The sequence below is a fragment of the Anomaloglossus baeobatrachus genome, chromosome 2 (assembly GCF_048569485.1).
Source record: "Anomaloglossus baeobatrachus isolate aAnoBae1 chromosome 2, aAnoBae1.hap1, whole genome shotgun sequence".
NCBI classification, from domain to species: Eukaryota; Metazoa; Chordata; class Amphibia; order Anura; family Aromobatidae; genus Anomaloglossus; species Anomaloglossus baeobatrachus.
In genome coordinates this window covers 764798792-764825883 of record NC_134354.1, presented here as the reverse complement: position 1 = coordinate 764825883, position 27092 = coordinate 764798792, and the positions used below count along the sequence as shown (strand labels likewise).

Below are 27092 nucleotides of genomic sequence, written 5' to 3'. Positions count from 1 at the left end.
TTCTTCAGAACCTCCCCACATCCAGACCGAGCAGATGCCCTGCTGCAGGCGGTGGATTCCCTAAGAGCGGAAGGAGTAGTGGTTCCTGTACCGCCTCAGGAACAAGGGAGAGGGTTTTACTCCAATCTCTTTGTGGTTCCAAAAAAGGACGGCTCGTTCCGTCCTGTTCTGGATCTAAAGCTGCTCAACAAACATGTGCACGCCAGACGGTTCCGGATGGAAGCCCTCCGCTCTGTCGTTGCCTCAATGTCTCAAGGAGACTTCCTTGCCTCAATAGACATCAAAGATGCTTATCTCCACGTGCCAATTGCTACAGAACATCAACGTTTTCTACGTTTTGTGATAGGAAACGACCATCTTCAGTTCGTAGCTCTGCCATTCGGTCTGGCGACAGCCCCCCGGGTCTTCACCAAGGTCATGGCGGCGGTGGTAGCAGTCTTGCACTCTCAGGGACACTCGGTGATCCCTTACCTAGACGATCTACTTGTCAAGGCACCCTCTCAAGAGGCATGCCAACTCAGTCTACATGCTACGCTGGAGACTCTACAGACGTTCGGATGGATCATCAACTTTCCAAAGTCGAATCTGTCACCGTCACAGTCGCTAACGTATCTTGGCATGGAGTTTCATACTCGAGCAGCGAGAGTGAAGCTTCCGCTGAACAAGCAGCGGTCCCTACAGACAGGGGTGCAATCCCTCCTTCAAGGCCAGTCGCACCCCTTACGGCGCCTCATGCACTTCCTCGGGAAGATGGTGGCAGCCATGGAAGCAGTTCCCTTTGCGCAGTTTCATCTGCGCCCACTTCAATGGGACATTCTCCGCCAATGGGACGGGAAGTCAACGTCCCTGGACAGGAAAGTCTCTCTTTCCCAGACGGCCAAGGACTCTCTACAATGGTGGCTCCTTCCCACCTCATTGTCTCAGGGAAGATCCTTCCTGCCCCCATCCTGGGCAGTGGTCACGACAGATGCGAGTCTGTCAGGGTGGGGAGCAGTGTTTCTCCACCACAGGGCCCAGGGGACGTGGACTCCGCAGGAGTCCACCCTTCAGATCAATGTTCTGGAAATCAGGGCAGTGTATCTTGCCCTACTGGCCTTCCAACAGTGGCTGGAAGGAAAGCAGATCCGAATCCAGTCGGACAACTCCACAGCGGTGGCATACATCAACCACCAAGGAGGGACGCGCAGTCGGCAAGCATTCCAAGAAGTCCGGCGCATTCTAATGTGGGTGGAGGACACAGCATCCACCATATCCGCGGTTCACATCCCAGGCGTAGAAAATTGGGAAGCAGACTTCCTCAGTCGCCAGGGCATGGACGCAGGGGAGTGGTCCCTTCACCCGGACGTGTTTCAGGAAATCTGTCGCCGATGGGGAGTGCCGGACGTCGACCTAATGGCGTCCCGGCACAACAACAAGGTCCCGGCATTCATGGCGAGGTCGCGCGATCAAAGAGCTCTGGCGGCAGACGCATTAGTTCAAGATTGGTCGCAGTTCCGGCTCCCATACGTCTTCCCACCTCTGGCACTCTTGCCCAGAGTGTTACGCAAGATCAGATCCGACTGCAGCCGCGTCATACTCGTCGCCCCAGACTGGCCGAGGAGATCGTGGTATCCGGATCTGTGGCATCTCACGGTCGGTCGACCGTGGTCACTGCCAGACCGACCAGACTTACTGTCCCAAGGGCCGTTTTTCCATCAGAATTCTGCGGCCCTGAACCTGACTGTGTGGCCATTGAGTCCTGGATCCTAGCGTCCGCAGGATTATCTCAAGGAGTCGTAGCCACAATGAGACAAGCTAGGAAGCCCACGTCTGCTGAGATCTACCACAGAACGTGGAAGATTTTCTTATCCTGGTGCTCTGCACAGACAGTATCCCCTTGGCCATTTGCATTGCCCACCTTTCTTTCCTTCCTGCAATCGGGGTTGGAAAAGGGCTTGTCGCTCAGCTCCCTTAAAGGGCAAGTCTCGGCACTATCCGTGTTTTTTCAGAAGCGTCTAGCACGTCTTCCTAAGGTGCGCACGTTCCTGCAGGGGGTCTGTCATATTGTGCCCCCGTACAGGCGGCCGTTAGATCCATGGGATCTGAACAGGGTACTAGTTGCTCTCCAGAAGCCGCCTTTCGAGCCTCTGAAAGAAGTTTCCTTTTCTCGCCTGTCACAGAAAGTGGCGTTTCTTGTTGCGATCACATCGCTTCGGCGAGTGTCGGAGCTGGCAGCTCTGTCATCCAAGGCTCCCTTCCTGGTGTTCCACCAGGACAAGGTAGTGCTGCGCCCCATTCCGGAGTTTCTCCCTAAGGTCGTATCCTCGTTTCATCTTAATCAGGATATATCCTTGCCTTCCTTTTGTCCTCATCCGGTTCACCGGTATGAAAAGGACTTACGTTTGCTAGATCTGGTGAGAGCACTCAGAATCTACATTTCCCGCACGGCGCCCATGCGCCGTTCCGATGCACTTTTTGTCCTTGTCGCTGGTCCGCGCAAGGGGTTGCAGGCTTCTAAAGCCACCCTGGCTCGATGGATCAAAGAACCAATTCTAGAGGCCTACCGTTCTGCGGGGCTTCCGGTTCCTTCAGGGCTAAAAGCCCACTCAACCAGAGCCGTGGGTGCGTCCTGGGCATTACGACACCAGGCTTCGGCTCAACAAGTGTGCCAGGCAGCTACCTGGTCGAGTCTGCACACTTTCACCAAGCATTATCAGGTGCATACCTATGCTTCGGCGGATGCCAGCTTAGGTAGAAGAGTCCTGCAGGCGGCAGTGACACCCCCGTAGGGGAGGGCTGTTTTGCAGCTCTAACATGAGGTATCTCTTTACCCACCCAGGGACAGCTTTTGGACGTCCCAATCGTCTGGGTCTCCCAATAGAGCGCTGAAGAAGAAGGGAATTTTGTTACTTACCGTAAATTCCTTTTCTTCTAGCTCTTATTGGGAGACCCAGCACCCGCCCTGTTGTCCTTCGGGATTTTTTTGTTGTTTGCGGGTACACATGTTGTTCATGTTGAACGGTTTTTCAGTTCTCCGACGTTATTCGGAGTTAATTTGTTTAAACCAGTTATTGGCTTCCTCCTTCTTGCTTTGGCACTAAAACTGGAGAACCCGTGATACCACGGGGGGGTATAGCCAGAGGGGGAGGGGCCTTGCACTTTTTAGTGTAGTGCTTTGTGTGGCCTCCGGAGGGCAGTAGCTATACCCCAATCGTCTGGGTCTCCCAATAAGAGCTAGAAGAAAAGGAATTTACGGTAAGTAACAAAATTCCCTTCTTCTCTATTGCTTCATTTGGGGTCACAGGAAGACCATGGTACGTCTCAAAGCAGTACCCAGGGGTGGGAAGAAAGGTAGTTAAACAAATGAAAAAAAACACATGAAGATAGAAGAATTTCAGGACTGCGGGTGAATCACTGCCGCTTCCAACACTTTCCTTCCTAGGCTGGCATCTGCTGAGGCATAGGTATGAACCCGGTAAAATTTGGAAAATATGTGTACAAAAGACCAGGTAGGTTCCTTGCAAACCTGCAACGCAGAAGCCTGATGACGAACAGCGCAAGAGGCCCCCACTGCTCAAGTGGAAGGAGCCGATATTCCGGAAAAGAAGGTTAGGTTCTTAGTACGGAATGCTTCTGAAATAGTGGAATACAGTAGAACCTCGCTTAACGAGTAACCCAGTTAGCGAGTATTTTGCCTAACGATCAAAGATTGCTGTAAATTTGTAACTCTGTTTACGAGAAAGCTTTTCTGTACGAGCAAAATCCTCACCACACACTTCCGGTTCCGTATATCCACCGCGCTCTGACCCGCTCTTGCAGTCCACGCAAACACACACAAGCACGCACAAACACGCACGCACACACAGTATTATGCTCACCTTACCTTCTGTTCCATCGCCAGTACATCGCGGCGAACTACAAGAACCATGAGGCCGGCGATGGAACGGCAGGTAAGGTGAGCATAATATGTGTACCTTCCATTCCATCGCCAGCCTCCTGGGTCCTGTAGTTTGCCGGTATAGGATGTGTATCTGCATTTGGCAAGCATCGCGACGAGGCAAGAACTTCCCCGCTACTCAAAGGCAGCGCGCTGGCCAATCAGGCGCAAGTGGCTCCTGCCTTTGACGTCAGCGCTCTGGCAGCGGACGTTCCTCCCTCGTCGTGATGGTTACCCGATACACATCCTGTACCAGCGAACAGCAAGTCCCAGGAGACCGGCGATGGAATGGAAGGTAAGGTGAGCATAATATGTGCGTGTGTGGAATGATACAATAGGGGACCAGGATGGGACATTTAACAAGTTGGGGAATGAATTGTCAGCATTGCAATGATTTCCTATGGGAAATCTTGCTTTGCTAGACGAGTAACTTAGTTAACAAGCACAGTCCCAGAACGGATTGTTCTCGTTAACCAAGATTCCACTGTAAATCCAACGAGCAATGGTAGCCTTGGAGGCCGGGAGTCCCTTCTGAGCGCCTTCGGGAATGATGAATAGGGAAACGGTACATCTAAACTGATCTGTGTCTTTTTGTATCTTCTCTAGGACTCCTCCCGGGACATTCGAGAGGCTTTACATGAACTGCTCTGCTGTGCAAACGTCTCCACAAAGGAGTGTATCCACCTCGCTCTGGTAGAACTTCTCAAGAACCTCTCCAAGTACCCGACAGACCGGGACTCCATCTGGAAGTAAGTAACACACGTCTGACACTTCTCATCCGCACTCATTCTGGGATGATACTTTGTCTTAATGCAACATCCCATGATCCATGATCTAGAAAAGCCTGATAAACCGGCCCCTGTCAGATCTTGCTGTTGAGATTTAAAGGATCCATTCCTGTTTTATAAAGTGACGGCGTAAACTCATTGTTTTATGATCAGTGGGGTCCGATCCTGAGAATGAAGGGTGCGGTGCTGATGAAGGGGCACCTCTCACTATTATTGCATGTACATCTGCACCTTGCAGCTCGAATTGCTATATTATTACGGTGCAATAAAACTACTTTTATTTTCTTACACGTTTCTGTGTTATTTATTTTTTTTTTTCTTATTTTGCAGATGTTTGAAGTTCCTGGGCAGCAGACACCCCACCCTGGTCCTGTCTCTGGTACCGGAGCTCCTAAGCACACACCCGTTCTTTGATACGCCAGAGCCTGATATGGACGATCCAGCGTGTATCCGTTTTATGTGCTTATGTGACCAATAGATTATGATCTGGCCAGGATAAGTGCATCGGTCCCCAATGTTTTTAGGGGCCAAAGGTTATCACTGAATTTGGGTTTTTCATTCAGTCCCCTTGCCCCCCTGGTCCGTAATCTCCTCGGTTTTCATTTAAGAGCTGTTATTTCTGTATAATGACCCGACCTTAACTTTATGCATCAGATATTGCGGTTTTGGTTTTGATTTTCAACGCAGCGAAGACCTGCCCCACCATGCCAGCGCTGTTCTCCGACCACACCTTCCGCCACTATGCCTACCTGCGGGACAGCCTCTCCCATCTGGTTCCAGCTCTGACGGTGAGTGCCCTCTGATGGATGATTGCACCTGGGAAGCTGGACGGCTTTCAGATTATGTAATGTGATAGGAAGAAGGGGACGATCAAGTATGTGTAGGGCCAAAGAGGACCGAAAAGTCCAATAACTCTTTTAACTACCACTTTCCATATTTCTTCGGCGCTCCATTGGGAGACCCAGACGATTGGGTGTATAGCTACTGCCTCCGGAGGCCACACAAAGTATTACACTAAAAAGTGTAAGGCCCCTCCCCTTCTGCCTATACACCCCCCGTGGGATCACGGGCTGCTTCAGTTTTTATGCTTTGTGCGAAGGAGGTCAGACATCCACGCATAGCTCCACTGTTTTAGTCAGCAGCAGCTGCTGACTATGTCGGATGGAAGAAAAGAGGGCCCATACTAGGGCCCCCAGCATGCTCCCTTCTCACCCCACTTTTGTCGGGTGTTTGTTAAGGTTGAGGTACCCATTGCGGGTACGGAGGCTGGAGCCCACATGCTGTTTTCCTTCCCCATCCCCCTGAAGGGCTCTGGTGAAGTGGGATCTTACCGGCCTCCAGGCTCTGAGGCCGGGCTCCATCCACAGACCCGGAGATCCTGCTGGAATGGAGCGGAGTATCGTCAGGGACAGGCCCTGCAACGTTAAGGTACTCTGTGTCCCCGTACAGTCTATGCACAGACACACTCCAGCGTTGCTGAGTGTGTTAGTGCGCCGGGGACAGTAGCGCTGTGCGCTTGGGCTTTACTCACTGCAGCTTAGCTGAGTGAGTTTATGTGTCGGGAACTACCGCGCAAGCCGCTGCTGGAGCTGCGGCGCGGCTGAGACTTGTGGTGCGCCGGGGACTTTCGCGCTGCCGCGCTTTTACGACGGCAGCGCTTATAAATCTAGTCCCCGGCTTTTGCGGCCTAGTTACGTTTCGTTCCCGCCCCCAACCCTGCCAGTCAGGGAAGGGGCGAGACGCTGTACAATGATCAGCGCCGAGGGCTGGAGTCTTATTTACATACTCCAGCCCTCTCACTGGGCACAGGGGGACGCCAGTTTCCCGCTCTTGTCTGGGGCACGCCCACGGCCCGCCCCTCTTCACAGGACGCCGGCAGCCATTCCTGCAGGCAATCTAAGCTGGAGAACGGACACAGGCTCTGGGAGACCCAGCAAAGGGATTCTGGCGACCACTTACCCGCTTATGCGGGCGGTAAGCAGCACCTTGGTGCTGACCCCACTATTGCCACAGTGTTTTTTTGTGTACTTTATCCTTGTACTTATATTTGCAAGACCATACACAGACACACGCCAGCATTGCTGGGCGTGTTAGTGCGCCGAGGACAACAGCGCTGCGCGCTTGGACTATACTCACTGCAGCTTAGCTGAGTGAGTTTATCTGTGGGAAACTGCCGCGCTGGAGGCTGCGGCGCGGCTGAGACTTGTGGCTGTACGGTCGCTTCTTGGCGGTATACCCCTAGATAGCTCTGAGGAGACAACAGCATGTCGTCAGCATAGAGCAAGGGGGCCAAGGCACAGGTTTTCTATGCTGTCTGTACCGCACGTGAGGCTGTTTTACCGGCAGGTTCCACTATCCCCTAATGGGTAGAGTCTCTGCTAGTGGTGGCCCAGAGAGGGCCACCTGTGAAACTGTCCAGAGGACAGAGTTTGCAGTATTTTTGCTGATAAAATGTCTTGGACTATGAACAAAATTCTAGCAACTTTGCAGTCCAAGGCGGTGACTCAGACCAAGGGCATTGTTGAATCAAGGCTCCCCGGTCTCCCTCAGTTGGAACTAATCCGTGCTCCAAGGGGGTCCCATACATCCCAGACTGAAGGCTCTGACACGGACGACAGTCCCAGACAGCCTAAGCGAGCTCGCTGGGAGAGACCCTCGACTTCACACACTGGTCAGGGTCTCAGCGAGAGGATTCTCTGTATGATGAGGTAGCTGGTCAGGTTTCTGATCCTGAGACCGCTTTCATTCTGGATGCTCCTAACGGGACGCCATGGTGAATGATCTCATAGCGCCCATCAATACACTGGTGGATATTTCTCCCTCAGCCCCTCCAGTGGAGGAGGCAGCTTCAGCAGGAGAAATTCCATTTCAGGTATCCCAAGCGTAAATTCAGTACTTTTTGGGCCTCTCTGACTCAGAGGAGCAGTCCAGAAACGCTACGCTTATCCAGACAAGCTTTTCTCCGCCGCGCCATCCTCCATAGTTGCAGTGGAAGATGGGACTTCACTTAAAGATGCCATTGACAGACAGATGGACCTCTGGTTGAAATCTGTCTGTGAAGCTATCGGCGTGTCGTTTGCTCCGGCATTCGCAGCCGTATGGGCACTCCAAGCTATTTCAGCTGGTCTTGCGCAGATAGACACTGTCACACGTACATCTGTGCCGCAGGTGGCGTCCTTAACCTCGCATGCATTGCGACTTACGCTATTCATGCTGTCCTGGACTCTACGAGCCGTACGCCGGTGGCATACGCCAACTCCGTGGTTTTGCGCAGACCCTTGGGGTTAAGGGAATGGAAGGCAGCTCCTGCTTCCAAAAAGGGCTTAACCAGTTTGCCATTATCTGGTGACAGACTGTTGGCTGAGCGATTGGATGAAATCATTAAACAGGCCAAGGGTAAGGATTCTTCCTTACACCAGCCCAGATCAAACAAAACCCAAGGAAGGACAGTCGACGTTTCGGTCCTTTCCAGGCTCGGGCTGGTCCCAATTTTCCTAGTCCAAAAGGACTCAAAAGGCTCAGAGGGGCTCAGACTCCTGGCGGGCTCAATCACGACCAAAGAAGGCAGCCGGAGGAACCGCTACCAAGGCGGTTTCCTCATGACTTTCAGCCCTCTCTCTCTCTCCGCATCCGCGGTCGGTGGCAGACTCTCCCGCTTTGGCGGCATTTAGCTGCCACAGGTCAAAGACCGGTGGGTGAGACACATTTTGTCTCACGTGTACAGGATAGAGTTTTGTTCTCGTCCTCCGGCTCGATTCTTCAGAACTTCCCCACCTCTCGACCGAGCCGATGCTCTTCTGCAGGCAGAAGGAGTGATAATCCCTGTTCCTCTTCAGGAACAAGATCACGGTTTTTACTCCAATCTGGTTGTGGTGCCAAAAAAAGGACGGCTCTTCCGTTCCGTTCTAGACCTAAAACTGCTCAAAAAGCAGTGTAAACCAGGCGGTTCCGGATGGAATCCCTCCGCTCCGTCATTGCCTCAAGGTCTCAAGGAGATTTCCTAGCATCAAGAGACATCAGGATGCTTATCTCCACGTGCCGATTGCTCCAGAGCACCAGCGTTTGCTGCGATTCGTTATAGAAAACGAGCATCTTCAGTTCGTAGACCTGCCCTTAGGTCTGGCGACAGCCCCACGGGTTTTCACCAAGGTCACGGCAGCAGTGGTAGCAGTCCTGCACTCTCAGGGTCACTCTGTGATCCCTTACTTGGACGATCTACTTGTCAACGCACCCTCTCAAGAGGCATGCCAACGCAGCCTGAACGTTGCGCTGGAGACTCTCCAGAGTTTCGGGTGGATCATCAACTTTTCAAAGTTAAATCTGACACCGACCCAATCACTGACATATCTTGGCATAGAGTTCTATACTCTCTCAGCGATAGTGAAGCTTCCGCTGGACAAACAGCGTTCACTACAGACGGGGGTGCAGTCTCTCCTTCAAGGCCAGTCACACCCCTTAAGAAGCCTCATGCACTTCCTAGCGAAGATGGTAGCAGCAATGGAGGCAGTCCCTTTCGCGCAGTTTCATCTGCGTCCACTTCAATGGGACATTCTCCGCCAAAGCGATGGGAAGTCGACGTCCCTAGACAGTAACGTCTCCCTTTCTCAGACGGTCAAGGACTCTCTTCAGTGGTGACTTCTTCCCACCTCATTGTCAAAAGGAAGGTCCTTCCTACCCCCATCCTGGACGGTGGTCACGACAGACGTGAGTCCGTCAGGGTGGAGAATAGTCTTTCTCCACCACAGGGCTCAGGGTACGTGGACTCAGCAGGAGTCCACCCTTCAGATCAATGTTCTGGAAATCTAAGCAGTGTATCTTGCCCTGCAAGCCTTCCAGCAGCGGCTGGAATGCAAACAGATCCGAGTTCAGTCGGACAACTCCACAGCGGTAGCATACATCAACCACCAAGGCAGAATACGCAGTCGGCAAGCCTCCCAAGAAGTCCGGCGGACTCTGATGTGGGTGGAAGACAGAGCATCCACCATATCCGCAGTTCACATCCCGGGCGTAGAAAACTGGGAAGCAGACTTCCTCAGTCGCCAGGGTATGGACGCAGGGGAATGGTCTCTGCACCCGGACGGGTTTCAGGAAATCTGGGGCCTTCGGGGGAGGCCGGACGTCGACCTAATGGCGTCTAGGCACAACACCAAGGTCACGAGTTTCATGGTGTGGTCTTACGATCAACGAGCTCTGGCGGCAGGCGCCTTAGTTCAGGATGGGTCGCAGTTCCAGCTACCCTATGTGTTTCCCCCTCTGGCACTGTTGCCCAGAGTGCTACGCAAGATCAGCTCCGATTGCCGCCGCGCCATCCTCGTCGCCCCAGACTGGCAGAGGAGGTCGTGGTACCCGGATCTGTGGCATCTCACAGTCGGCCAGCCGTGGGCACTACCAGACCGGCCAAACTTACTGTCCCAAGGGCCGTTTTCTATCTGAATCCTACGGCCCTGAACCTGACTGGGTGGCATTGAGTCCTGGATCCTAGCGTCTTCAGGATTATCTCATGACGTCATTGCCACCATGTGACGGGCTAGGAAGCCGACGTCTGCCAAGATCTACCACTGGACGTGGAAGATATTCTTACCTTAGGGCTCTGCTCAGGGAGTGTCTCCCTGGCCATTTGCATTGCCTACTTTTCTTTCCTTCCTGCAATCGGGTTGGGAAACAGGTTTGTTGCTCGGCTCTCTTAAAGGACAAGTTCCAGCGCTGTCTGTATTCTTTCAGAAGCGCCTAGCACGACTTCCTCAGGTACGCACGTTCCTGCAGGGGGTTTGTCACATTGTCCCTCCGTACTGAGGCCGTTAGACCCATGGGATCTGAACAGGGTACGAATTGCTCTCCAGAAGCCGCCCTTCGGGCCTCTGAGGGATGTTTCGCTTTCTCCACTTTCACAGAAAGTGGCCTTTCTGGTAGCGGTCACGTCTCTTCGGAGAGTGTCCGAGCTAGCAGCGCGGTCATCCAAAGCTCCCTTCCTGGTGCTTCACCAAGACAAGGTAGTGCTGCGCCCGATTCCGGAGTTTCTCCCTAAGGTGGTATCCCCTTTTCATCACAATCAGGATATCTCCTTACCTTCCTTTTGTTCTTATCCATTTCATCGATATGAAATGGATTTGCATTGTTGGATCTGGTGAAGAGCACTCAGAATCTACATTTCCCGCACGACGCCCCTGCGCCGATCGGATGCACTCTTTGTCCTTGTCACTGGTCAGCGCAAGGGGTCGCAGGCTGCCAAATCCACCCTGGCTCGATGGATCAAGGAACCAATCCTTGAAGCCTACCGTTCTGCTGGGCTTCCGGTTCCATCAGGGCTGAAGGCCCATTCTACCAGAGCCGTGGGTGCGTCCTGGGCATTACGGCACCAGGCTACGGCTCAGCAGGTGTGCCAGGCGGCTACCTGGGCGAGTCTGCACGCCTTCACCAAGCGTTATCAGGTGCATGCCTACGCTTAGGCGGATGCCAGCCTAAGTAGAAGAGTCCTGCAGGCGGCGGTTGCCTCCATGTAGGGAAGGGCTGTTTTTACAGTCCAAACTTGAGGTATTAATTTACCCACCCAGGGACTGCTTTTGGACGTCCCAATAGTCTGGGTCTCCCAATGGAGCGCCGAAGAAGAAGGGAATTTTGTTACTTACCGTAAATTCCTTTTCTTCTAGCTCCAATTGGGAGACCCAGCACCCGCCCCTGTTCCTTCGGGATTTTTGGTTGTTCGGGTACACATGTTGTTCATGTTGAATGGTTTCAGTTCTCCGATGTTCCTTCGGATTGAATTTGTTTAACCAGTTATTGGCTTTCCTCCTTCTTGCTTTTGCACTAAAACTGAAGCAGCCCGTGATCCCACGGGGGGTGTATAGGCAGAAGGGGAGGGGCCTTACACTTTTTAGTGTAATACTTTGTGTGGCCTCCGGAGGCAGTAGCTATACACCCAATCGTCTGGGTCTCCCAATTGGAGCTAGAAGAAAAGGAATTTACGGTAAGTAAACAAAATTCCCTTCTTTGTTGGCTTAGGCTTTGTGCGCACATTGCTTTTTTTAGACGCTGCGTTTTTGTGTGATTTTTGGCGCTAAAAACGCACTCGTGGCAAAAATGCAGCAGTAAAAACACGGGTTTTTACTGGGTTTTGGTGCGTTTTTCATCTCTGCGTTTTTCCAATGCATTGCATGGGTGGAAAACGCAGAAAAGAATTAACATGCCCCTTTTTTTTCCCCAGCTCAAAAACGCAGTTAAAAAAAAAAAGCTGTGTGCGGACAGCAAAAATTAAAACTCATAGACTTTGCTGGGGAAGCAAATTCATGCAGTTTTGAGCCCAAAAAACGCACCAGAAAAACGTGCAAAAACCACATAGCCTCATGCTGCGGTGTGGAGCGACAGGAGGAGTAGGCTGAGGCCCGGGTGTCAGACATAGCTGCTTATCTTTTCCATTCCATACACTTTGTACCCTCAGGCTTGTGTATACAACAATCAGGAACGCAGAGACGGTAATAAGCCATCTCTGCCTTCCCTGCGGGGAGTCCGGCTGTGTCTGACATCTGCCTTTTTTCCTCATGCAGCTGCTGACTCTGCAGGGACATTGCAAAATGTGCTTGTGTACTTACACAGCCTGTTTCAGCCAAAACACACTGTTTTCTTTGTCGCTCCATTGGGAGACCCAGACAATTGGGTGTATAGCTTCTGCCTCCGGAGGCCACACAAAGTATTACACTTTAAAAAGTGTAACCCCTCCCCTCTGCCTATACATTCTCCCGTGCATCACGGGCTCCTCAGTTTTATGCTTTGTGTTGAAGGAGGCACACATTCACTCAAGCTCCCATTTTAGTCAGCAGCAGCTGCTGATTGTATCGGATGGAAGAAAAGAGGGCCCTAACAGGGCCCCCGGCATGCTCCCTTCTCACCCCACTAAGTCGGCGGTGCTGTTAAGGTTGAGGTACCCATTGCGGGTACAAAGGCTGGAGCCACATGCCGTTTTTCCTTCCCCATCCCTTAGAGGCTCTGGGAGAAGTGGGATCCTAACCGGTCACCATTCACTGGGACCGGGCTCCCTCCGCAGCCCCTGGGGGAATCTGACGGACAGGAGACTGAGTATCATCAGGGACAGGCCCTGCATCTATAAGGTACTCTGTGTCCCCTTGGGGACGGTGCATGGAGCGCCTGTGTTACAAGACGCTGCAGCGCTGTTTTTCTTCAGCGCTCTATTGGGAGACCCAGACGATTGGGGTATAGCTACTGCCCTCTGGAGGCCACACAAAGCACTACATTAAAAGTGCAAGGCCCCTCCCCCTCTGGCTATAACCCCCCCGTGGTATCACGGGTTCTCCAGTTTTAGCTTTGTGTGCGAAGGAGGTCAGACATTCCATGCATAGCTCCACAGATTTTAGTCAGCAGTAGCTGCTGACTATTTCGGATGGAAGAAAAGAGGACACATATAGTGTCCCCAGCATGCTCCCTTCTCACCCCTGGATGGTGTTGTAAGGTTGAATTACCTATTGCTGGTACAGGGCTGGAGCCTGACATGCTGTTTTCCTTCCACATCCCCTGGTAGGGCTCTGTGGAAGTGGGATCCTGCCGGCCTCTCAGCTCTGACGCCGGGCTCCATCCACAGACCCATTAGAACCTGATGGAGACGGAGCAGGAGTACGATCAGGGACAGGCCCTGCATCATACAGGTACTCTGTGTCCCCGGCAGGCACAGACACACTCCGGGCTGGCTGGGTGTTGTAGTGCGCCGGGGACCGCAACGTTGGAGTTAGTGTCCCTACAGATTACTGGGGGATTTTTTGTGTATGGGAACGCAGCGCCGACCCCCTCTGGACCGGGCGGCGCTGCTGTGACTTGTGGTGCGCCGGGGATCCGCCGTCCGCGCTTTTACGGCGGCGGCGGTTATAAATTGAGTCCCCGGCTTTTTGGGCCTAGGACGCCGGCAGCTCCGATTCGTTCCCGCCCCCACCCTGTCATTCAGGGTAGGGGAGAGACGCTGTTCGCTAGCAGCGACGAGGGCTGGAGCCTGATTTACATGCTCCAGCCCTCACACTAGGCACAGAGGGAAGCAGGCTTCCCGCTCTTAGCCAGGAACGCCCAGGGCCCGCCCCCCTTCTCTCTCAGGACGCCGGCAGCCATTACATGCAGTCTGGCTGGAGGAAGGACGCAAGGCTCTGGGAGACCTGGACTAGGGGCTATCTGGCGACCACACACCCGCTTTTTAAGCGGGCGGTAAGCGATTTTTCTGTGCTGGTCCCTCTAGTGCCTCACGGTGTATCGGTGTACTGTGTAGGATATAGAGATATTGTATTTCTTGCACTGTGAGGTCGCTTCTGGCTGCATCTCCCAGATCCCTCTGTGGAAGCAACAACATGCCATCCTCAAAACGCAAGGCTGCCAAGGCTAGGGCTGTGTATACTGCGTGTGCTGCATGTGGGGCTAATCTACCAGCAGGCTCCGATGACCCCCATTGTGTGCAATGCTCCGACCCGGTGCTGCTTCGCCAGCCGGAGTCAGGAGAGGTAGTGACCCAGGCTGAGACGCTTGTAAGTTCTGCCCCGGTGACAGGGACAGACTTTGCAGTTTTTGCTGATAATATGTCTGTGTCTATGGCAAAAATCCTTGAAACCTTGCAATCTATGCATGGGGCTCAGTCTTTGGGCACGGCGAGGCCTCTGTCCTCAGGTCCCCCTCACTTGGAATTAATCCAGCCCACAGGGGGGTCCCCGGCTTCACAGGCCGAGGATTATGACTCAGATGATAGCCCCAGCCACCCTAAGCGAGCTCGCTGGGAAAGACCCTCGACGTCATCACACTGCTCAGGGTCTCAGCGCAATCAGTCTCCCTGTGATGTGTCTGATGAGAGTGATCAGGAATCCATTCCTGGAACCCCTCTCAACCTGGATACCCCTGATGGGGATGCCATGGTAAACGACCTTATCTCAGCCATCAATAGGCTGTTGGATATTTCTCCCCCAGCCCCTTCAGCAGAAGAGGCGGCTGCGGAGCAGGAGAAGTTTCGTTTCCTTTATCCCAAGCGTAAATTGAGTGCTTTGTTGGATCACGCTGACTTCAGAGAATCAATCCAGAAGCACGACGCTCACCCAGAAAGGCGTTTCTCTAAACGATCTAAAGATACGCGTTTCCCTTTCCCCCCTGAGGTGGTCAAGCGCTGGACACAGTGTCCAAAGGTAGACCCCCCGATTTCCAAACTCGCAGCTAGGTCCATAGTTGCAGTGGAGGATGGCGCTTCACTTAAAGATGCCAATGACAGACAGATGGACCTTTGGTTAAAATCTGTCTATGAAGCTATCGGCGCGTCGTTTGCTCCGGCATTCGCAGCCGTATGGGCACTCCAGGCTATTTCAGCTGGCTTAGCAAAAGTGGATGCTATCATACATCCAGCAGTGCCGCAAGTGGCGCACCTTACCACGCAGATGTCGGCGTTTGCGTCTTACGCTATCAATGCGGTCCTAGAATCTACCAGTCGCACCTCAATGGCGTCCGCCAATTCGGTAGTTTTGCGCAGAGCCTTGTGGTTAAAGGACTGGAAAGCAGATGCTGGTTCCAAAAAAATGTTTAACCAGTTTGCCTTTATCTAGAGATAGACTGTTTGGCGAGCCATTGGCTGATATCATTAAGCAGTCCAAGGGTAAAGACTCCTCTTTACCACAACCCAGAACAACCAAACCTCAGCAGAAAAAGTGGCAGCAGAGGTTTCAGTCCTTTCGAGGTTCGGGCAAGACACCGTTTACCTCGTCCAAAGGGACTCAGAGGACGCAAAGAAACTCAGATTCGTGGCGGGCTCACACGCGCCCCAAGAAAGCAAATGGAGGTACCACTTCCAAAGCGGCTACCTCATGACTTCCAGCCCCCTCCCTCCGCATCGCCGGTCGGGGGCAGGCTCTCCCGCTTTTCCGGCATTTGGATGTCACAGGTCAAAGACCGGTGGGTGACGGACATTTTGTCTCGCGGGTACAGAATCGAGTTCAATTCTCGTCCTCCAGCTCGGTTCTTCAGAACCTCCCCACATCCAGACCGAGCAGATGCTCTGCTGCAGGCGGTGGAATCCCTAAGAGCGGAAGGAGTGGTGATCCCAGTCCCTCCTCAGGAACAAGGGCAAGGGTTTTACTCCAATCTCTTTGTGGTTCCAAAAAAGGATGGCTCGTTCCGTCCTGTTCTGGACCTAAAACGGCTCAACAAACATGTGCACGCCAGGAAGTTCCGGATGGAAACCCTGCGTTCTGTCATTGCCTCAATGTCCAGAGGAGACTTCCTTGCCTCAATAGACATCAAAGATGCTTATCTCCACGTGCCAATTGCTACAGAACATCAACGTTTTCTACGTTTTGTGATAGGAGACGACCATTTTCAGTTCGTAGCTCTGCCATTTGGTCTGGCGACAGCCCCACGGGTCTTCACCAAGGTCATGGCGGCGGTGGTAGCAGTCTTGCACTCTCAGGGACACTCGGTGATCCCTTACCTAGACGATTTATTGGTCAAAGCTCCCTCTCAAGAGGCATGTCAGCGCAGCCTGAATGCTACGCTGGAGACCCTACAGTCTTTCGGATGGATCATCAACTTTCCAAAGTCGATCCTATCACCGACTCAATCACTAACGTATCTTGGCATGGAGTTTCATACTCTAGCAGCGATAGTGAAGCTTCCGCTGAACAAGCAGCGGTCACTACAGACAGGGGTGCAATCTCTTCTGCAGGGCCAGTTGCATCCCTTGCGGCGCCTCATGCATTTCCTAGGGAAGATGGTGGCAGCCATGGAAGCAGTTCCCTTTGCGCAGTTTCATCTGCGCCCACTTCAATGGGACATTCTCCGCCAATGGGACGGGAAGTCAACGTCCCTGGACAGGAAAGTCTCGCTTTCCCAGACGGCCAAGGACTCCCTACAATGGTGGCTCCTTCCCACCTCATTGTCTCAGGGAAGATCCTTCCTGCCCCCATCCTGGGCAGTAGTCACGACAGATGCGAGTCTGTCAGGGTGGGGAGCAGTATTTCTCCACCACAGGGCTCAGGGGACGTGGACTCCGCAGGAGTCCACCCTTCAGATCAATGTTCTGGAGATCAGAGCAGTGTATCTTGCTCTACTGGCCTTCCAACAGTGGCTGGAAGGAAAGCAGATCCGAATCCAATCGGACAACTCCACAGCGGTGGCATACATCAACCACCAAGGAGGGACGCGCAGTCGGCAAGCCTTCCAAGAAGTCCGGCGCATTCTAATGTGGGTGGAGGACAGAGCATCCACCATATCCGCGGTTCACATCCCAGGCGTAGAAAACTGGGAAGCAGACTTCCTCAGTCGCCAGGGCATGGACGCAGGGGAATGGTCCCTTCACCCGGACGTGTTTCAGGAAATCTGTCGCCGCTGGGGAGTGCCGGACGTCGACCTAATGGCATCCCGGCACAACAACAAGGTCCCGGCATTCATGGCGAGGTCGCGCGATCAAAGAGCTCTGGCGGCAGACGCCTTGGTTCAAGATTGGTCGCAGTTTCAGCTCCCATACGTGTTTCCGCCTCTGGCGCTCTTGCCCAGAGTGCTACGCAAGATCAGATCCGAGTGCAGCCGCATCATACTCGTCGCTCCAGACTGGCCGAGGAGGTCGTGGTATCCGGATCTGTGGCATCTCACGATCGGTCGACCGTGGTCACTGCCAGACCGACCAGACTTACTGTCCCAAGGGCCGTTTTTCCATCAGAATTCTGCGGCCCTGAACCTGACTGTGTGGCCATTGAGTCCTGGATCCTAGCATCTGCAGGATTATCTCAAGGAGTCGTTGCCACAATGAGACAAGCTAGAAAGTCGAATTCGGCTAAGATCTACCACAGAACGTGGAAGATTTTCTTATCCTGGTGCTCTGCTCAGGGAGTGTCTCCCTGGCCATTTGCATTGCCCAAGTTTCTTTCCTTCCTGCAATCGGGGTTAGAAAAGGGCTTGTCGCTCAGCTCCCTTAAAGGGCAAGTTTCGGCACTATCCGTGTTTTTTCAGAAGCGTCTAGCACGTCTTTCTAAGGTGCGCACGTTCCTGCAGGGGGTCTGTCATATTGTGCCCCCGTACAAGCGGCCGTTAGATCCATGGGATCTGAACAGGGTACTAGTTGCTCTCCAGAAGCCGCCCTTCGAGCCTCTGAAGGAAGTTTCCTTTTCTCGGCTGTCACAGAAAGTGGCGTTTCTTGTTGCGATCACATCGCTTCGGCGAGTGTCTGAGCTGGCAGCTCTGTCATCCAAGGCTCCCTTCCTGGTGTTCCACCAGGACAAGGTAGTGCTGCGCCCTATTCCGGAGTTTCTCCCTAAGGTCGTATCCTCTTTTCATCTTAATCAGGATATTACTTGCCTTCTTTTTGTCCTCATCCGGTTCACCGGTATGAAAAGGACTTACGTTTGCTAGATCTGGTGAGAGCACTCAGAATCTACATTTCCCGCACGGCGCCCATGCGCCGTGCCGATGCACTTTTTGTCCTTGTCGCTGGTCCGCGCAAGGGGTTGCAGGCTTCTAAAGCCACCCTGGCTCGATGGATCAAAGAACCAATTCTAGAGGCCTACCGTTCTGCGGGGCTTCCGGTTCCTTCAGGGCTAAAAGCCCACTCAACCAGAGCCGTGGGTGCGTCCTGGGCATTACGTCACCAGGCTTCGGCTCAACAGGTGTGCCAGGCAGCTACCTGGTCCAGTCTGCACACTTTCACCAAGCATTATCAGGTGCACACCTATGCTTCGGCGGATGCCAGCTTAGGTAGAAGAGTCCTGCAGGCGGCAGTGACACCCCCGTAGGGGAGGGCTGTTTTGCAGCTCTAACATGAGGTATTTCTTTACCCACCCAGGGACAGCTTTTGGACGTCCCAATCGTCTGGGTCTCCCAATAGAGCGCTGAAGAAGAAGGGAATTTTGTTACTTACCGTAAATTCCTTTTCTTCTAGCTCTTATTGGGAGACCCAGCACCCGCCCTGTTGTCCTTCGGGATGTTTTTTTGTTGTTTGCGGGTACACATGTTGTTCATGTTGAACGGTTTTTCAGTTCTCCGATGTTATTCGGAGTTAATTTGTTTAAACCAGTTATTGGCTTCCTCCTTCTTGCTTTGGCACTAAAACTGGAGAACCCGTGATACCACGGGGGGGGTATAGCCAGAGGGGGAGGGGCCTTGCACTTTTAATGTAGTGCTTTGTGTGGCCTCCAGAGGGCAGTAGCTATACCCCAATCGTCTGGGTCTCCCAATAAGAGCTAGAAGAAAAGGAATTTACGGTAAGTAACAAAATTCCCTTCTTTTGTGACGACCGGGACTACCGCGCCGACCGCGCCTGTTTGCCGGCCGCGTTATTAAATTTATAAATTTAGTCCCCGGCTTCTGCGGCCTAGTACCATAACTCCCGCCCCCGGGCCTGCCAGTCAGGGGTAAGGGCGGGACGGTCGACTGGACGTCAGCAGTGATGGCTGGAGCATACTTAGGTGTTCTCCTCCCCCCTCACTGAGCACTGTGGGGCACCAGATTCCCGCACTTTATTAGTCACGCCCACGGCTCCCTCCTCCCCTGAGAGATCTGGCAGCCATATTTACAATCACTTCTGCCGGTGGAGGATTTCAGAACGAGCTCTACAGCTCTGGGAGGCCCAGGCAGGGAATCTGGTGGACACACAACCGCTTGGGCGGTCGGTAAGCCACACCGGTTACCCGGTGCTGGCCCCCCTTGGGTGCCGAAGTGTGTGTATATATATATATATATATATATATATATATATATATATATATATATATATATATATATATATATATATATATATATATATACATTTTCTCTGTTCGGCCGCATTGTTTTGCTTTTGGCTATATACCCTCAGTGATCACTCTCAAAGGAGACTACAGCATTTCGTCCGCAAAGAGCAAGGGTGCCAAGGCACAGGCTTATTTTGCAACCTGTACCTCTTGTGCGGCTATGTTACCTGCAGGTTCCACCTACCCTCACTGTGTGCAATGCTCGGCCCCTGTGGCACTCACTCAGCCGGAGCCTCGGGCACTGGTGGGACCCTCGGCTCAGGTAGAACCGCCGGCTTCCACTGTCCAGGTGGCAGGGACAGAGTTTGCAGTTTTGGCTGAGAAACTCTCTGAGTCGCTTTCACAATCCATGGCTCAGTCTATGGACAGATGGTCTGCTAAGATACTAGAAGCCTTGCAGTCCAGATCGGTCACACAGGCCCCGGGCACTGTGAGTTCATCGCCCCCAGGCCCCTCTCGGTCGGTGCAGCAGAGTGCTCCTGGGGTGACATCTAGGTCCCACGGGGAGGACTCCGACACGGACCGCAGTCCCAGACCGGCTAAGCGGGCTCGCTGGGAACCTTCCCCGGCTTCATCACGCTGTTCAGGGTCTCAGCATGAGGACTCTCTGGAGGATGAGGCGGAGGTCGCAGCTCAGGGCTCTGATCCTGACGTTGCTCTCAATCTTGATACACCTGAAGGGGACGCCATAGTAAATGACCTTATAGCGTCCATCAACCAGGTGCTAGATCTTTCTCCCCCAACTCCACCTATAGAGGAGTCGGCTTCACAGCAGGAGAAACACCAGTTTAGGTTTCCCAAACGTACACGGAGTGCGTTTTTCGATCACTCTAACTTCAGAGATGCTGTCCAGAAGCACAGAGCATTTCCGGACAAGCGCTTTACTAAGCGCCTTAATGACACACGTTACCCCTTCCCCCCTGACGTAGTTAAGGGTTGGGCTCAGTGTCCCAAGGTGGATCCTCCAGTCTCTAGACTGGCGGCTAGATCCGTAGTATCAGTGGCAGATGGTTCATCGCTCAAGGATGCCACTGACAGGCAAATAGAGCTCCTGATGAAATCCATCTATGAAGCCATAGGCGCGTCGTTTGCTCCTGCCTTTGCAGCCGTGTGGGCACTCCAAGCTATCTCAGCTTGTCTGTCTGAGATTAATGCAGTCACACGTACCTCTGCTCCGCAAGTTGTGTCTTTGACTTCTCAGGCATCGGCCTTTTCGTCCTACGCCATGAACGCCGTCCTGGACTCAGCGAGCCGTACAGCGGTAGCGTCCGCCAATTCGGTGGCAGTCCGCAGGGTCATGTGGCTACGCGAATGGAAGGTAGACTCTGCTTCCAAGAAGTTCTTAACCGGTTTTCCATTTTCTGGCGACCGTTTGTTTGGCGAGCAATTGGATGAAATTATTAAACAATCCAAGGGAAAGGACTCGTCCTTACCCCAGTCCAAACCAAACAGACCTCAGCAACGAAAAATTCAATCGAGGTTTCGGTCCTTTCGGCCCTCAGCCAGGTCCCAATCCTCCACGTCCAACAGGTCAGAGAAGGGCCAGAGGAACTCTTCTGCATGGCGGTCTAAGTCACGTCCTCCAAAGACTGCCGGAGGAACCGCCTCCAAGGCGGCCTCCTCATGACTTTCGGCCTCCCCAAACCGCATCCTCGGTCGGTGGCAGGCTCTCCCGCTTTTGCGACGCCTGGTTGCCACATGTCCAAGACCGATGGGTGAGAGACATTCTGTCTCACGGTTACAGGATAGAGCTCAGCTCTCGTCCTCCGACTCGTTTCTTCAGAACATCTCCGCCCCCCGAGCGAGCCGATGCACTTTTTCAGGCGGTGAACACTCTGAAGGCAGAAGGAGTTGTGATTCCCGTTCCCATTCAAGAACGTGGTCGCGGTTTTTACTCCAACTTGTTCGTGGTGCCAAAAAAGGACGGATCATTCCGCCCCGTTCTGGACCTCAAACTGCTCAACAGACACGTGAGAACCAGACGGTTCCGGATGGAATCTCTCCGTTCTGTCATCGCCTCGATGTCCCAAGGAGACTTCCTAGCCTCAATCGACATCAGGGATGCTTATCTCCATGTGCCGATCGCACCAGAGCATCAACGCTTCCTGCGTTTCGCCATCGGGGACGAACACCTTCAGTTTCTGGCACTGCCTTTCGGCCTGGCGACAGCCCCACGGGTCTTCACCAAGATCATGGCATCCGTGGTGGCGGTCCTACACTCTCAGGGCCACTCGGTGATCCCTTACTTAGACTATCTCCTAGTCAAGGCACCCTCCCGGGTGGCATGTCAACACAGCCTGACCATTGCTCTGGAGACTCTCCAGAGGTTCGGGTGGATCATCAATTTCCCAAAGTCAAAATTGACACCGACCCAATCACTGACTTACCTCGGGATGGAGTTTCATACTCTCTCAGCGATAGTGAAGCTTCCGCTGGACAAACAGCGTTCGCTGCAGACAGGGGTGCAATCTCTCCTTCGGACCCAGTCACATCCCTTGAGGCGCCTCATGCACTTCCTAGGGAAGATGGTGGCAGCAATGGAGGCAGTTCCCTTTGCGCAGTTTCATCTGCGTCCACTTCAATGGGACATTCTCCGCAAATGGGACAGGAGGTCGACGTCCCTAGACAGGAATGTCTCTCTTTCACTGGCAGCCAAAACCTCTCTTCAGTGGTGGCTTCTTCCCACTTCCTTGTCGAAGGGAAAATCATTCCTGCCCCCATCCTGGGCTGTGGTCACGACGGACGCGAGTCTGTCAGGGTGGGGAGCGGTCTTCCTCCACCACAGGGCTCAGGGAACCTGGACTCCGACAGAGTCCTCCCTTCAGATCAATGTTCTGGAGATAAGGGCAGTGTATCTAGCCCTAAAGGCGTTCCATCGGTGGCTGGAGGGCAGGCAGATCCGCATACAGTCGGACAACGCCACGGCGGTCGCGTACATCAACCACCAGGGCGGCACACGCAGTCGTCAGGCCTTCCAAGAAGTTCGGCGGATTCTGCTGTGGGCGGAAGCCACAGCCTCCACCATCTCCGCAGTTCACATCCCGGGCGTAGAAAACTGGGAAGCAGACTTTCTCAGTCGCCAGGGCATGGACGCAGGGGAATGGTCTCTTCACCCGGACGTGTTTCAAGAAATCTGTTGCCGCTGGGGACTGCCGGACGTCGACCTCATGGCGTCTCGGCACAACAACAAAGTCCCGGCATTCATGGCACGGTCTCAAGATCACAGAGCTCTGGCGGCGGACGCATTAGTTCAGGATTGGTCGCAGTTTCGACTGCCTTTATGTATTTCCTCCTCTGGCACTGCTGCCCAGAGTGTTGCGCAAGATCAGGTCCGACTGCCGCCGCGCCATCCTCGTCGCTCCAGACTGGCCGAGGAGGTCGTGGTACCCGGATCTGTGGCACCTCACGGTGGGTCAACCGTGGGCACTCCCAGACCGACCAGACTTGCTGTCTCAAGGGCCATTTTTCCATCTGAATTCTGCGGCCCTCAACCTGACTGTGTGGCCATTGAGTCCTGGCTCCTAGCGTCATCAGGGTTATCTCAAGATGTCATTGCCACCATGAGACAGGCCAGGAAACCAACGTCCGCCAAGATCTATCACAGGGCTTGGAGGATCTTCTTATCCTGGTGCTCTGATCAGGGTTTTACCCCCTGGCCGTTTGCCTTACCCACTTTTCTTTCTTTCCTTCAATCCGGAATGGACAAGGGTTTGTCTCTCGGCTCTCTCAAGGGACAAGTATCGGCGCTTTCCGTGTTTTTTTCAAAAGCGTCTAGCCAGGCTTCCGCAGGTCCGCACGTTCCTGCAGGGAGTTTGCCACATAGTCCCACCTTACAAGCGTCCGCTGGAACCCTGGGATCTTAACAGGGTGCTAACGGCTCTTCAGAAACCACCTTTCTTTATCGCTCCTAATTGGGAGACCCAGACAATTGGGTGTATAGCTACTGCCTCCGGAGGCCACACAAAGTATTACACTTAAAAGTGTAAGGCCCCTCCCCTTCTGGCTATACACCCTCCCGTGAGATCACGGGCTCCTCAGTTTTCATGCTTTGTGCGAAGGAGGCACACATACACGCATAGCTCCACTGTTTAGTCAGCAGCAGCTGCTGACTATGTCGGATGGAAGAAAAGAGGGCCCATATGGGGCCCCCAGCATGCTCCCTTCTCACCCCACTTTTGTCGGCGGTGTTTGTTAAGGTTGAGGTACCCATTGCGGGTACAGAGGCTGGAGCCCACATGCTGCATCCTTCCCCATCCCCCTTAGGGCTCTGGGTGAAGTGGGATTTACCGGTCTCCAGGCACAGAGACCGTGCTCCGTCCACAGCCCCTGGGGAATATGCTGGATATGGAGCGGAGTATCGTCAGGGACAGGGCCCTGCTACGCCAAGGTACTCTGTGTCCCCGTACAGTCCGCGCGCACACTGCAGCTTGCTGGGTGTGTTAGTGCGCCGGGGACAACAGCGCTGCGCGCTGGTGCCATTCCTATCTACAGCTTGCTGAGAGGGGACATGTATGTGAAACTGCCGCGCGGCCGCTGTTGTCAGTTTTTGCTGCGGCGCGGCTGGGACTTGTGGTGCGCCGGGGACTTCCGCGCTGGCCGTGCATATATCACGGCCGCGCTTATTACTAGAGTCCCCGGCTTTTGCGGCCTAGTTTCGCTTCGTTCCCGCCCCCAGGCCTGCCAGTCAGGGGAAGGGCGGGACGCTGTACAGATTGTCAGCGCAGAGGGCTGGAGTCTGCTTTGCATACTCCAGCCCTCACACTGGGCACAGTGGGACGCCAGTTTCCCGCACTTTTGTTTGAGGCACGCCCACGATCCACCTCTCTTCTCAGGACGCCGGCAGCCATTCCTGTGTGCAGTCTGAGCTGGAGAGAGGAGGCTGGGAGACCCAGACACGGGATTCTGGTGCCCACACACCCGCTTTTCAGCGGGCGGTAAGCTGCCCTCAAGGGCTGACCCCCACTGGTGCCGAAGTGTATATTGTATTTTATGCTTACAGCTTTACATTGCACAGTACGGTCGCTGGGGATCCTCTGCTATATACTCTCCTAGATTCTCAGAGGACACAACAGCATGTCGACCGCAAAAAGCAAAGGTGCCAAGGCACAGGCTTTCTATGCTGCTTGTACCGCTTGTGGGGCTGTTCTACCGGCAGGTTCCACTGACCCCCACTGTGTGCAGTGCTCGGCCCCTGTGGCACTTGCTCGGCCGGGGCCTCTGCTGGAGGTGACCCAGGCAGAACCTCCTGTAAATACTGTCCAGGTGACAGGGACGGAGTTTGCAGTCTTTGCTGACAGATTGTCTGTGACTATGACTAAAATTCTTGAAACTTTGCAGTCTAGACCAGTACCTCAGGCCATGGGCACTGTTAACTCATTGCTCCCTGGTCCCCCTCAGTCGGAACAGCTCCTGGTTCCGGGGGTGTCTCTTGCATCCCAGGGTGATGGCTCTGACACGGACGACAATCCCAGACAGCCTAAACGAGCTCGCTATGAGCGACCTTCGACTTCATCACACTGGTCAGGGTCTCAGCAGGACTCTCTGTATGATGAGGCGGAGATAGCTGATCAGGATTCTGATCCTGAAACCGCTCTCAATTTGGATACACCAGATGGTGACGCCATAGTGAATGATCTTATCGCGTCCATCAATAAAATGTTGGACATTTCTCCCCCTGCTCCTCCTGTGGAGGAGACAGCTTCACAGCAGGAGAAATTCCATTTCAGGTATCCCAAGCGTAAATTAAGTGTATTTCTGGACCACTCTGACTTTAGAGAGGCAATCCAGAAACACCACGCTTATCCGGATAAGCGTTTTTCCAAGCGGCTTAAGGATACACGTTATCCTTTTCCCCCAGACGTGGTCAAGGGCTGGACCCAGTGTCCCAAGGTGGACCCTCCAATCTCCAGGCTTGCAGCTAGATCCTTAGTTGCAGTGGAAGATGGGGCGGCACTTAAAGATGCCACTGACAGGCAGATGGAGCTCTGGTTGAAATCCATCTATGAAGCTATCGGCGCGTCGTTTGCTCCAGCATTCGCAGCCGTATGGGCACTCCAAGCTATTTCAGCTGGTCTTGCACAGGTTGACACGGTCACTCGTGCATCTGCTCCGCAGGTGGCACCCTTAACCTCTCAAATGTCTGCATTTGCGTCTTACGCGATTAATGCTGTCCTAGACTCTACGGGCCGTACGGCAGTGGCGTCCGCCAACTCCGTAGTTTTACGCAGAGCCTTGTGGTTAAGAGAATGGAAGGCAGATTCTGCTTCCAAAAAATGTTTAACCAGTTTGCCATTTTCTAGTGACCGACTGTTTGGGGAGCGCTTAGATGAGATCATTAAACACTCCCAAGGGTAAAGATTCATCTTTACCTCAGCCCAGACAAAATAAACCCCAACAGAGGAGAGGACAGTCGGGGTTTCGGTCCTTTCGAGGCTCAGGCAGGTCCCAATTCTCCTCGTCCAAAAGGTCTCAAAAGGATCAGAGGAGCTCAGATTCTTGGCGAACTCAGTCACGCCCAAAAAAGACAGCCGGAAGACCCGCTACCAAGGCGGCTTCCTCATGACTTTCGGCCTCCTCTCTCCGCATCCTCGGTCGGTGGCAGGCTCTCCCGCTTTGGCGACATTTGGCTGCCACAGGTCACAGACCGTTGGGTGAGAGACATTCTGTCTCACGGGTACAGGATAGAGTTCAGTTCTCGTCCTCCAACTCGCTTCTTCAGAACTTCTCCACCTCCCGACCGAGCCGATGCTCTGCGGCTAGCGGTGGCCACTCTAAGAGCGGAAGGAGTGGTGACCCCCGTTCCTCTTCTGGAACAAGGTCACGGTTTTTACTCCAATTTGTTTGTGGTGCCAAAAAAGGACGGGTCTTTCCGTCCTGTTCTGGACCTAAAACTGCTCAACAAGCATGTGAAGACCAGGCGGTTCCGGATGGAATCCCTCCGTTCCGTCATCGCCTCAATGTCTCAAGGAGATTTCCTAGCATCAATAGACATCAAAGATGCTTATCTCCACGTGCCGATTGCTCCAGAGCACCAGCGTTTTCTACGCTTCGTTATAGGAGACGAACACCTTCAGTTCGTAGCCCTGCCTTTCGGTTTGGCGACAGCTCCAAGGGTTTTCACCAAGGTCATGGCAGCAGTAGTTGCAGTCCTGCACTCTCAGGGTCACTCTGTGATCCCTTACCTGGACGATCTACTTGTCAAGGCACCCTCTCAAGAGGCATGCCAAAACAGCCTGAACGTTGCACTGGAGACTCTCCAGAGTTTCGGGTGGATCATCAACTTTTCAAAGTCAAATCTCACCCCGACCCAATCGATAACATACCTTGGCATGGAGTTTCATACTCTCTCAGCGACAGTGATGCTTCCGCTGGACAAACAGCGTTCACTACAGACAGGGGTGCAATCTCTCCTTCAAGGCCAGTCACACCCCTTGAGACGCCTCATGCACTTCCTAGGGAAGATGGTAGCAGCAATGGAGGCAGTCCCTTTCGCGCAGTTTCATCTGCGTCCACTACAATGGGACATTCTCCGTCAATGGGACGGGAAGTCGACGTCCCTCGACAGGAACGTCTCCCTTTCTCAGGCGGCCAAGGAATCCCTTCAGTGGTGGCTTCTTCCCACCTCATTGTCAAAGGGAAAGTCCTTCC

At 53.5% G+C, this 27092-nt stretch overlaps 1 protein-coding gene across 1 annotated transcript in view; it reads left to right on the top strand.

Moving 5' to 3' along the window:
• Window positions 1–27092, top strand: part of INTS4 (integrator complex subunit 4) — a 45644-nt gene that overhangs the window by 10408 nt on the left and 8144 nt on the right. The window contains exons 2-4 of the mRNA XM_075337508.1: window positions 4523–4665; window positions 5035–5150; window positions 5359–5492. Coding sequence (XP_075193623.1) covers window positions 4523–4665; window positions 5035–5150; window positions 5359–5492 — 393 coding nt within the window. The remainder of the gene's footprint in view (window positions 1–4522; window positions 4666–5034; window positions 5151–5358; window positions 5493–27092) is intronic.